Source organism: Lemur catta, chromosome 19 (assembly GCF_020740605.2).
Source record: "Lemur catta isolate mLemCat1 chromosome 19, mLemCat1.pri, whole genome shotgun sequence".
NCBI lineage: Eukaryota > Metazoa > Chordata > Mammalia > Primates > Lemuridae > Lemur > Lemur catta.
The window spans coordinates 27,287,097-27,299,887 of NC_059146.1; the positions used below are offsets into that span (position 1 = coordinate 27,287,097).

The 12,791-nt window shown below is 38.9% G+C and overlaps 1 protein-coding gene across 4 annotated transcripts in view; it reads right to left on the reverse strand.

The window, feature by feature from the left end:
• Positions 1-12,791, reverse strand: part of ZNF45 (zinc finger protein 45) — a 39,712-nt gene that overhangs the window by 8,110 nt on the left and 18,811 nt on the right. For all 4 annotated transcript variants that reach the window (XM_045531522.1, XM_045531523.1, XM_045531521.1 and 1 more), the window contains 3 exons: positions 12,076-12,202; positions 11,373-11,468; positions 5,232-7,413 (listed from right to left, as the gene is read on the reverse strand). In XM_045531522.1, the coding sequence (XP_045387478.1) occupies positions 5,597-7,413; positions 11,373-11,468; positions 12,076-12,202 (2,040 nt within the window). In that variant the 3' untranslated portion in view covers positions 5,232-5,596. The remainder of the gene's footprint in view (positions 1-5,231; positions 7,414-11,372; positions 11,469-12,075; positions 12,203-12,791) is intronic.

Below are 12,791 nucleotides of genomic sequence, written 5' to 3' on the forward strand. Positions count from 1 at the left end.
TGGAGCCTTCTTATTAAATGGAAATGGAACCTACTTGATAAAGCTAGAACTGGGCTCTCAGGCATATCCAAACCACAAATCAATGTGGCTTATCCCACCCTCTGTCCTTTGCCCAAGTCCATGGCTCTAGGAAAAATCACTCCCTCCCAGCCTACTGGCCATTTGTGGGTCCCCTTAAGATAAACTGAGTCCAGGAAAGGGGGGTCCATTTATTTCACAGACAGCAGCACCACCACTACCACACATGGAGCCACTGGAGAGCTGCCACTTTCCATCCCTTGTCCGGGAAATCCCTGATATAGGATGAACCCAAGAAATGGCCCAAATCCCAGAGCTGGTTGCAGTCACTTTGGCAGTGGAGGACATTATCAACAAAATTATGTCAATTTTTCATATTTTTACAGAATCCTGGGATGTCTGGTCCAGTCAGTGGGTACAAAATAGATTTCACATTTAGGGTCATCCCCTATGGGGCCGTCCATGTTGGAAATATATTGCCTCTCAGATCCCACAAGTTATAGTCTTTCATTATCTCAGCTCCTACCATGGCCCCCTGGAGTTGGCTCACTTAAATGCAGTAGCTATCTAACTTGTTCCCATATCTCAAACTTAATACCTTCATCACAAACCCCAGGCCTTTAAACTTTGGGCCAAAAGCCATGGCATCTCCATGCCACTGGCCCTAACCCAAACCCTCCACTTCCCCTCCTAAAGTGACCATTTGGTGCCATCCCTCCTGTATCTCCTGTAACTTCCCCAACTGCCGTTTCTTCTCACTCACCTTATCCCCCAAGTTTCTATCTATGCAGCCCTGCTTACAATTTGTTTCAATGTTAGCCATAGCCAATGCTAACATGATTGTTGTAGACTGCTTAACTGAAGCTCCCACCCTTCCTTCTTATGTAAGTCTTTGCAATTCTATATTCTCCTACACAATGTAGTCACACTCTGTAAGAAGCTAAAGCTTACTGGCAGGTCCTTACTTACTTAAGACATACCCCTAAGCCCTGATGAATGACAGCACACAGGGATTTCCCATTGCAGACTCCACTGCAGCAAAGAATTCCCAGTAGATTTGTCCTTGTCCCATTCTATTTCTTCCTCACATATTGCTCTCTCAATATGAGCTAATGCCCTGCAAATTGGATAACACAGACCCACTGGTGTCCCACCACTGAATCTCATCCTTTAGGTGAAATTAGCTCTACACAAAGGCCTCAAAGTCTACCTTCTTCTGTGGCTAACAGTTGGGACCCGCAAATGATAACTGCCCCGACATGTCCCACAATGACCTACACAACCACATAAGCTCCAATCTCCTTGTCCAAAAATGTATGCTTCACTCTCCACTATTCCCTTAGCACACCACTTCCTACTTTCTTTAACTTACCGGATAATACCCACAAAACAGCAACAGAACATGTCACCCAAGAGATAAAACTCCAACAATGCTGGGCCTGCTAACAGGCACCTCAGTCTGAGTAACCACTCATACAATGAATTCCCACACTATTGGAGGTATTCGATATCCACATTAGTTACTCACCACTCTCTTTGGTTACCCTCCAGCTCCTTTACTTCCCTGGGAACTCCCTCAACCTCACCAGGTTCTTCCTTAACTTTCCCTTCACAAATCCCACGTTTCCTGGCCTCTAACAATTGATACCATTACAGCTATTCAAACTCTATGGCCCTCACACATATACAATGGTGTATGCCCTTCTGACAAAGGGGAGGGCAGGTCACCTTTTTATCTATTACAAATTAAGCCTCATCACAATCTTTGTTATAATAGGTTCTATAGCAGACTTAGCTCTTAGAGGTAGCTGTCAGCCAAATACGAATAACATGACAATTCCTGGCAGACCATATATACCAAACAGCCCAAGATTTAGAAGCCCTTAATAAAATATAAAGTTCTGTAGTTGCTACAGTAGCTGATAAAATACCACATTAGACTACATACTGGCATTTCAAGGCGGACCCTTGAAGTGAACCTCTGGCTGCATGTAGGTCATTAAAACAGGAAAGGTCTCCAGAATAGTTCAACAGATAAAACAAGTCAAAATAGCCATTACTAAATTACTAAAATATGGCAAGAGATTTCCCAAATTCCCACTGATTTCTTCTCCTGGCTGCCTCCTCCTTCCTGGATTAACATTATCTGGTCTAATATTATCTTTCAGGGAGTTAGGATTGCTGGCCTAATTATTATATATTGGGCCAACCTGGCATATTTGGTCTCTCTCAAATATGTTTATTTATAGGGAACCTGGGAGGTCACTGTGCTAACCCAAATATCAGGGATGAATTGTGAAGATCGTAGGAAAGAAACTTGAATTTTAACTTAGTGGAAGGAACCTAGAAGCCACATCTCCCCATGTCCATTGCCTCCTTCACAATCCTGATAAGGTTCACCTCCCACCCTACAAGTGCACGTCCTCCTGTCACTTCTTTGAAACTCTGTGTTGGCAAGACTTGCCTTTTATAAAATGCTTGAACACTGACAACTCTTTCTCTTTCTCTCTGTTCTGGACCTTTTCTTGAACAGCCACTTCCCTCTTTCACATCTTTCTTTGATCATTCCAAAGGACTACTGTCATGAATTTTGACATCCAAACCTAACCTTGGAGGGAGTTTCCACATGTCACAGTGGAAGTGTAGTAATAGGCATATGGATTGCAAGGGAAAAATAAATTTTTTTGCAGATAACATGATTATCTGCATAGAAAATCACAAGGAATCTACAGAACAGCTACTTCAACTAATAAGTTTGGCAAGATTGTAGAATACCAGGTCAACACAAAACAATCAATTGTATTTCTCTATACTAAAAAAGAACAATTGGAAATTGAAATTTAAAAACAATGGTACCATTTAATTTCGCATAAAAAACGCACAGAATACTTAGGAGTAAATCTAACAAAATATGTGCAGGATCTATATGCTAAAAACTACAAATTACTGATAAAAGAAACCAAAGGAGTCCTAAACAAATAGGCAGATACACCATGTCTATAGTTTAGAATATAAAATACTGCTGAGATGTCAATTGTCCCCAAACTCGTCTACAAATTCAATGCAATTCCAATAAAAATCCCAACGATTTATTTTTAGAAATCACAAAGCCGATTCCAAAAATTATGGAAAGGCAAATAAATTAGCCAAAATAATTTTGAAAAAGACGAGTGGAGTTGGAAGACTCACAGTATTTGATTTCAAGACATTTTATAAAGCTACGAGAGTCAAGACGGTGCAATATTCAGCAAAATGACACATCAATGAAATCAGAGAAGCCAGAAAAAGACCCACACATGGATGGTCACTGGATTTTTCACAAAGGTACAACGGCAATTCAATGTTGAAAGGATACCTAATTGGATTTTCATACTCAAAAACTGGACCTTGACCTCACACCTTACATAAAGTTTAACCCAAATAGATCACAGACCTAAATGTAAAACTTGAACCAAAAAAGTTTTAATTAAAAAGTAGGAGAATCGTGATCTTGGATTAGGCAAAGAGTTCTTATATTTGAAACCAAATCACAATTCATCAGTGACAAAATCTGAACTTAATCAAAAATTTAAAAAAAACCCGCACTCTGAAAAATATTGTTAATGGAATAAAAACACAAGTCACATAATGGGATAAAATATTTGCAAAACATAGAACTGACAAAGATGTGTATCTACAACCTATAAAGAACTCTCAAAAATCAAGAACAAGAGAATAAACAATCCAGTTTAAAAACAAAAAGGCAAAAGATGTGGACACAGTTCACCAAAGAAAATAGGTATATGGATAGCAAACAAGTATATGTAAACGTTTAACATAGTCATTAGGGAAATGTAAATTAAAACAAAAATGAGATATCATTATAAACCTTTGAAATGCTAATAACAAAAAAAACAAAAACAAAACCCTGACACCAGGGTGAGGATAAGAAACTGGCACTTTCATACATTTGTGGTGGGAATGCAAAATGGTAGTTACTTTGTTAGAAGTTTGTCACTTTTTCATAGTTAAATATACTCTTACCATACAATCCAGCAATTCCACTCCTAGGTATTTACTAAGACAAAACAAAATTTATGCCAGTACAGAAGACTGTATGCACTGTTTATACCTGCTTCCTTCATTATTGCTAAGACCTGGAAACCCAAACATTCTTCAAGTGATAAATTGGAAAAGCAAATTGAGGTACATCCACACAACAGAATACTAGTGAGCAATAAAAAGTGACTACTGTACTGATATATACAAGGTGGATGAATCTCAGAAGCATTAAAATAAGTGAAATAAGCCACACTCAATGGGTACATACTGTAGGATTCCATTTATACAACATCCTGGAAAAGGTAAACTATATAAACAGAAAATGGGTCAGTGGTTGCCAAGGGCTGGTGATGGGGAGAGGAGGTGACTACACAGAACAAGGGAATTTTAGGGCAGGGCATGGTAGAACTGTTTAATATCTTGATTGTGGTGATGGCAGTTGTATGATAGGAAGCATTTGCCAAAACTCATGATGCACTTAAGAGTCAATTTTAACACTATATAAATTATTCTTTAACTATGAAAAGTGTTAGCTTATGGGATTTTCATACATGCCTTTTACCTTGAGAAATTTTTTTCACCATGAATGGATGTTGAATTTTATCAAATGCTTTCTCTGAGTCTTATTGAGATGATCATATATTTGATCATAAGAATCCAGACACAAAAGAGTACATACTAAATCTAAATGAAGCCCAGGAACAGACCTAATTAATTTATGGCATAGAAATCATAATACTTGGCACTGGAGGTAGGACTGACTAGGAATGGGCACAAGAAACTGTTTTGGTTTAATCAAAATATTGTATATACTGATCTTGGTAATGATTACAGTAAGTGTATACATTTATCTAAATTCATGAAGCCATAAATTTGAGATGTATGCATGTTATTGCATGCAAGTAATATCTCAATAAAAGTGCTGTCAGCATATGAAAATGCTAGTCACAAGCCACAGAACTGATTTCTGGAACTACTAATGGGTTGCAACCTTCAGTTTGATAAATACTAGTCCACAAGGCCTGCAGAAAAGGGAAAATTAGCTCATATGACTAACTTCAATGTCCTCCAAGCCTAGCAGAATTCTTCTTGAGTACAATTTTATAGAAACTTTTAGAAACTGAATAAAAATTTCAAATATGACAGTAATTCATATATTACTAAAAACTTACAATATATTAGGCACTGAAAAGGCAGAGTAGATTTGGCAGTCAATAAAGTCTCTCTCTTTTTGGAGCTTATATTTTAGTAGAATAGAGTTTGGCATCTCCATCATAGTACTTTTGGTTAACTCCAGATCAGAATCATCCTTCCTGAGCCTCTCAGCTGCATGTATCTGCTAAGTGTCAAGGTTCTGAATGAAGTCTGTATGTCTCCACTCTCGTGAGGCTTCTCTGCTGTGTGGTCTCCTAACCACTGTGACATGTGGAGCTCCAGCTGAAATAGTGACTCTTTTATGAAACAAATGTTTTGTCTCCTATGATGGCTCTGATAATTGGAATATTTAAGCACCCATTTGAGATATTAAAACATAATTTTATAGCGCTTTTTTGTATGAATCCTCTGATGAAGGAAAGTTCTTCTCACCCTCATCATCAGCATGGGCTTTCTGATGAACAATAAGACTTGAGCTCCAGCTGAAGCTCTTCCCACAGTCCTCACATTTGTATGGTTTTTCTCCAGTGTGAACTCTCTGATGGGCTTGAAGGTATGAGCTCCAACTGAACACTTTCCCACATTCCTCACATTTGTATGGTCTCTCTCCTGTGTGGACCCTCTGGTGGGCTTGAAGGTACGATCTCTGTCTGAAGCGTTTACCACACACGTCACATCGGTATGGTTTTTCTCCTGTGTGGACTCCACGATGAGCCAGAAAATTTGAGGCCCGACAGAAACCCTTCCCACATTCCTCACATTGGTATGGTTTCTCTCCAGTGTGGCACCTCTGATGGGCTTGAAGCTGTGAACCTACACTGAAGCCCTTCCCACACTCTGCACACTGATATGGTTTTTCTCCAGTGTGGACTCTCTGATGTACTTGAAGACTTGAGAATTGACTGAAGGCCTTACCACACTTCTCACATTTATAGGGTTTCTCTCCTGTGTGAATTCTACAGTGAACATTAAGATCTGAACTCCGACTGAAGCCCTTCCCACATGTACCACATTTGTATGGTTTCTCTCCAGTGTGGCCTCTTTGATGAGCCAGAAGATTTGAGGCCTGACTGAAGCCCTTACCACACTCCTCACATTTATAGGGTTTTTCTCCTGTGTGTACTCTAACATGAATGTTAAAATCTGAGCTACGACTAAAGCCCTTACCACAAGCATCACATTGATATGGTTTCTCTCCAGTGTGGCCTCTTTGATGGTCCAGAAGATTTGAAGCCCGGCAGAAGCCCTTCCCACACTCCTCGCATTTGTATGGTTTCTCTCCAGTGTGGCTTATCTGATGGGCTTGAAGGTGTGAGCCCACACTGAAGCCTTTCCCACACTCCTCACATTTATAGGGTTTCTCTCCTGTGTGGATTCTACAATGAATGTTAAGATGTGAGCTATAACTAAAGCCCTTGCCACATGCATCACATTTGTATGGTTTCTCTCCAGTGTGGATTCGCTGATGAGCCTGTAGTCGTGAACGCCAACTGAAGCTCCTCCCACACTCTTCACATTTATAAGGTTTCTTTCCAGTGTGGACTCTCTGATGGACGTGAAGATATGAACTCTGGCTGAAGCCTACCCCACACTCCTCACATGTATAGGGTTTCCCTCCTGTATGGACTATCAGAGAAGCTTGACAACGTGAGCTTTGCCTGACATTCCTCCCATATTCCTCATATTTGTATGAATTGTCTCCAGTGGGGACTCTCTGATGACGGTGAGGATGTGACCTCTGACTGAAACCTTTACAAGATACATCATATTTGTATAATTTCTCTTTACTGTGGACTTTCTGATGGGCTTGAAGACTTGAAAACCGACGGAAAGTATTATCACATTCTTCACATTTGTAGGACTTCTCTCCTGCATGAGCTCTCTGGTTAATTTGAAGATGAGAGCTCCAACTGAAACTTTTCTCACACTCTTCCCCTTTGTAGGGTTTTTCACCAGTGTGGACTCTGTGGTGAGCTTGAAGATGTGAATTCTGATTACTGAATGCCTCATCTTTACAGGGTACATCACCTTGTTTTTCCAACTGAGAGCCAGTTCCTTGAATATTTACCATGGAATCTTGATACCTGGTTAACTCCCTTGTAACTTGTCGCCAGATTTGTGAGCAGAAAAGCTCTTCACGTGGCAGGTACCTTAATCCTATTTCTTGAAGAGTCTCCATCTCATTTAGATTCTTGCCTCCTAAAAGGATAAAGAAAATTCGGAGATGGGGCATATGAATGCTTTGTTCAGAGATGTCAAGGTTATAAACTTAGGCCAATTAGCCTAAGGCTATATTGAACCAGGAGAAGGTTCTGTTTTTCATTATCATGTTATCTTGTTATCTGATTTACATGCCCCAAGAAACCAAGAGGCAGTCCACCGGGCTCCCATTCACTGCACATTAACGAAACCCATTTAGAATCATTCTATATTTCTAAGTGAGCTACAAGTTAGAAATTGGTGGCTACAAATTAAAACAAAACAAAAAGGAAAAACTTCCTAGGAAATCTTTACCAAGAAGTTACACCTCACTGAAGTCCTCATCTTTTGCTGCAGCAACTGTCTAATAAATAGCTTCCACATAATTTTGCTTACTGCATGGACATCTGAACAAAGTGGCCCTGCTCAAAATGTCTAGCAGTACTCCTACAGATAGGTTATCAGATGTCCCCTAGCAACGTCAAAAACCTTTGCCTTGGATGATTTCATTTCAAGTTTACTCCAACATTAGGCACCTTTGAGACACTGTACTGGTTGGAAAGACAGATGTTTGGGAAAGAAAATAACTCATCATCTACGTGGCTGAAGTTTGAGTATAAACAGATAGTGGTCCTTTACCTCCAGTTGGGAAAGATCCTCTATGAGAACAACTGGAGGAAGATGATTATGGTAGTAACAAATATTATTCTAAAACCCGATCACAATTAAAGCTTCTATAACCTCCAGGGGCAAAAACGGTAAAAAATTAGAATCTAATCTTTTAAAACAGAGCAAGAACTTGTGAGGAAATAAGTAGGGCAAGAGTACAGACCTCAAAGTCAACACTGGACAGGAAGAGTTGTGTTCTCCTTGGAACTTTGTTCCACCAATTAGCATAAGGGCTTGCTCCTCACTTCTTATTCAGGTCTCTTTTCAAATAATGCCTTACCAGCGAGTCCTCTTTTATTACCAAATATCAAATAGTAAATTCTCCCTGCCCACCATACACCTGTTTAGTGATTTCCATTCCCCTGTTTTGTTTTTACACAGCACCTATTATCCTCTGACAAACTATATATGTCCTTTATCATTTTGTTTGTGTCTTTATATATGCAAGAGGACAAGCATTTTATATCGTTCACTACTTTATAACTACTCCAAGAACACAGCCTGACACATAGTGTTTAATAAATATGTTGAATAAATGAATCCCAGTTTGACTTCATTGGGGGGACTTCGAGCCAAGTTACAAAATAAAAAGAGCTTTTTCAAATAAGCTATCCATAATAGCAAAGGGATGGGAAACACCAACTGCTTTACAGGGTATATCACGGGGAAGGTGAAAGCCTTCACTAAATGTAGGGCTAAGCTAAGTGGATGATGCTAAGAAAATCATGCTGATCACAAAATCATGGCAAGAATTACTTGAGAGAAAAAAAATCACAAAGCATAAAAGTGGCATGGGGCCTATGGATTGATTGTATCTGAAAGTTTTGTTCTTTCCCCCCATCTCTGTTTGAAATTTTTCCTTTTTCAAATGGAAGTCAACTCAGGAATAATGTTGTCCCTGAAAGCTCACTATAAAAATTGGGGAGTGTATTATAGATAAATTTTCCTATATGGACCACTGGTTTTCAAACTGAAGGCTGGGACTCATTAGTGAGTTTGAAATAAACTTAGTAGCTACGACAAGCATTAACAGAGTAGAAAAATATCAGACGTGCTTTGTAAGCAGTAAAGGCATCTCTCTGCATAAATGCTTAAGACTACTAAGACCACACACACACACATTCTCTCTCTACACATATGAGGGCTGTCCAGAAAGTATCCAGCCATTGTTAATATGAGAATATATTACATGGCTGGATACTGTCCGGACAGCCCTTGTACATGAATGTACTGTTTATGATATAAAATGTATTTCTTACTGTGACTCATACTCAAAAAAGTTTGAAAGCCACTAGCCTAAATGATTAAGAAAGGTATTAATTCCTCAATCCAACAATTAAATTGTTCAAATGGAAAGATATGTTTTAGTGATGGAAACTTAGAAAATATAATAGATAAATGTGTTTCTCTTAAGTTCATATCTACATAATTTGTTGTTTCTGTACACATTTTGCAAGTTATTACTTAAATGTGATTTTTTGTGTCCTCCTGAGGTTATGTCAATTTGAAGAGGGCAATTTCCTAATTCTGCCCATTCAATTATTAATATGTTTCTAATTGAAAATATGTCAGGCCTTTGTTAGAATGAAGGGAAAACTGTCTAAAATCTACCTTCTTTAACGTGTTTATTTAATGGCTATCTTCTATAACATTTATTTGTTTAGTGGCTAAGGTTTTCAGAAAACAAAGGCATGGACATGTACACTGTATTTTTGAATATGGATGACTAAAATGATAGGCAACATTCTTTGCCGTAACTCTCTCTGAAAGAGGTAGATAGCTGTCACAAGGAACATCCTTAAAGGGAAAGACTCAAGATTTTTCTTTCCTTATGTAAAGTATAGCTATTTTCTTTTACAGGGGATCTGCCTAAAAAGTGGCTTATGAGAATTAATCTTTTCTAAAAAGTAGTTCTTCACCGAGTGAGTATGATTCACTACTAAAGGCTATAGGAAAACCACACAGGGGAAACATTCAATCTGATTACAACTGGAAAGCTAAGCTAAGCTTTCATTAGATGTGGGGCTGCTATAGTCTCAATGAGTGCCCCTGTAATTCATATGTTGAAATCCTAACTCCCAAGGTGATGGTATTAGGGAGGTGATTAGGTCATGAGGGTGGAACCCTCATGAATGGGATTAGTGCCCTTATAAAAGAGGCCTAAGAGAGATCCCTTGCCCCTTCCACATGAGGACACAGTAAGAAGGCACCATCTGTGAACCAGAAACTGGGCCCTCACCAGAAATTGCATCTGCTGGTGCCTTGAACTTGGACTTCCCAGCCTCCAGAATGGTAAGAAGAAAATTTCTGTTTATAAGACACCCAGTCTGAGGTATTTTATGACAGCAGCCTAAATAAACTAAGATAGTGGATTAATGGATACCTATCTACATATATCCAAAAGCATCAAATATATTAAAATTAGATTAGATATTCATCAGGGAAAAAGAACTGTTTTGGTCTATGCCTTCATCACACTTTTTTGTTTACCAGTCTTTAAGTATCTCTGTGACTTAATGGAAAAAAAGTCCATGTAACCATTATTAACTCATTCAATAAATATTTACAGCACACCTGCACTCTGCCAAGTCTCTTCCATATACTGACCGTATCAATAAACAAACAGACAAAATTTCTCCTGTCCTGAGATTACACCCCAGTGTGAATGTAGTGAGATAAATGAGTAAACAAAAATATATGTTAATATGGTAAGTGGTGGTCAGTGCTTACATATAAAATAAAACAGGGTAGAGAAGGGGGAGTGAAGGAAGGAGAAGGTATAATTAACAGAGTGGTCATGGGAAGCCTTAGTTGTGATGTTACATCTGAGAAGAGACCTCAATGAAGTAAAGGAGAGGCCAAAAGGATGACAGAGTGAAAGCCTACTCCTGACAGAAAGAAGCCAAATCAGTGGATGATGAGGCAGGAGCATCCTTGGCCAGTGTAAATGGAACTGATAAGGAGGGAAAAGTCACAGGTCATATTTACAGAGGGATGGGGGAAGAGGGAGGAACAGACATGTGGGATATTACAAGCACTCTAAGCACCTGGATTTTACTCTGAATCAAGTAAGAGGCTATTGGAAGTTCTGTGCAGAGAATGATATGATAGGACTAACATTCAAAAGAATCAATTCAAGTGGAGAATTAACTATAAAAGAGCAAGACTGAAGAGTGAGAGCAGTACAAAGACTGCTGCAGTAATGCACAGAGTAGGCTTTGGCTTAGGCCACCTCCAAAGCTCTGGAGGTGACAGGAAGCAGGACAGATTCAGAGCCGCACAGCTCTCACCTGAGGAGTTATCACTCTGGGTAGTTGTCTTCATTATCCAGAGCTTGTTTTCTCTCTCTAACTGGGAAATACCATCTGGTTTGAAGGATGGGTGCCCTGTGAAAAAGCAAGGACATATATTTATAATTACTACATTAGAGGCCAAAATTACTAAAAATTGTTGCTCTTACTTCACCTTCTTCAGGACATGAAAATTAGTATTTTCCAAACTTTTAATCATGACCCATTGAAGGAAATAAATTTCATGCAAATACCTAAGATATGCAGACATAAGTATAATAAATTCCTGGAAAAAATGTGTTTTCATTGTACCCTCTCCACTGTCTCTCATGCTCCTCTTGACAATAGGCTGCAGATTTTGCTACAATATGCAGTTTTTGCCAAGGGCTCTGATATTTTCTAACCTATTTTATTTCATTAAAAAATGGTGGTACAATTCACTAAATGTGTATCATGACCTACTAATTGGAGACGACCACAATTTGAAAAAGGACAAACCGTAGAGTAGTCATGCTGTCAATTTATAGTTCATTAACAAAATACACACTTTGGCCGGGGCAGACAGCTTTAAAAAACTCCATATCTGTGTCACATGATGATTAGAAAACTGAAAACCCATTCGAGAGCTCCAAAGCCCCGCACACCCAAGGACACAGAGACACCCGAGGGAGCTGATGTTCAGCCGGAGAGTGCCTGTCCTCACCCACTGAGACCACATTCCTGAAATTCTCCAGCATGACATCTCGGTACAGCTTCCTCTGGGCAAGGTCCAGCAGCCCCAGTTCCTCCTCAGTGAAGATCACAGCCACGTCCTTGAATGTCACTGCGTCCTACAACATCAAACAAATTGCACCTAAATCTTGCAACAAAGATCCGCTAAAAGAAAGACAGCACTGAGAAAAGTGGAAAAGATGTATAGGAAATGGTTCTGGATTCTGAGACCACAGTCAACTTTACTATCATATAGTTAAACATTCCAAATAATGTACATTGTTTTGGTTTTTTCCTTTTCATGATAAGTGCTGAAAAGAACAATTTTTTACATAGATATTGGCCCACCTGTCTAACTATTTTCTTAGGATAAGTTTCAAGAAGTGAAAATTACAATGTCAAAGACTATACGACTTCAAAATTATGATATACAATTACAGATTTTCTTCTCAATTTTGTCGCTATCTTATCCTTCTCCTAAGAGAATATAAGTATACCATAGACGGCATTGAATATAACCAATTTTTTTAAATCCTAGGCAATCTGATCAGTAATTAAAATACATATGAGACCAAGTACTGCCTCATTAGGTTGTTCTGAGGAATAAAGGCAGTAAGAAAAGTAAAGCACTTGGCAAGTCCTCTTGTACTACTGGACTTTTAATACATGAATTATAAAATACAAATCAGTAAATAAAGATGCACAAGG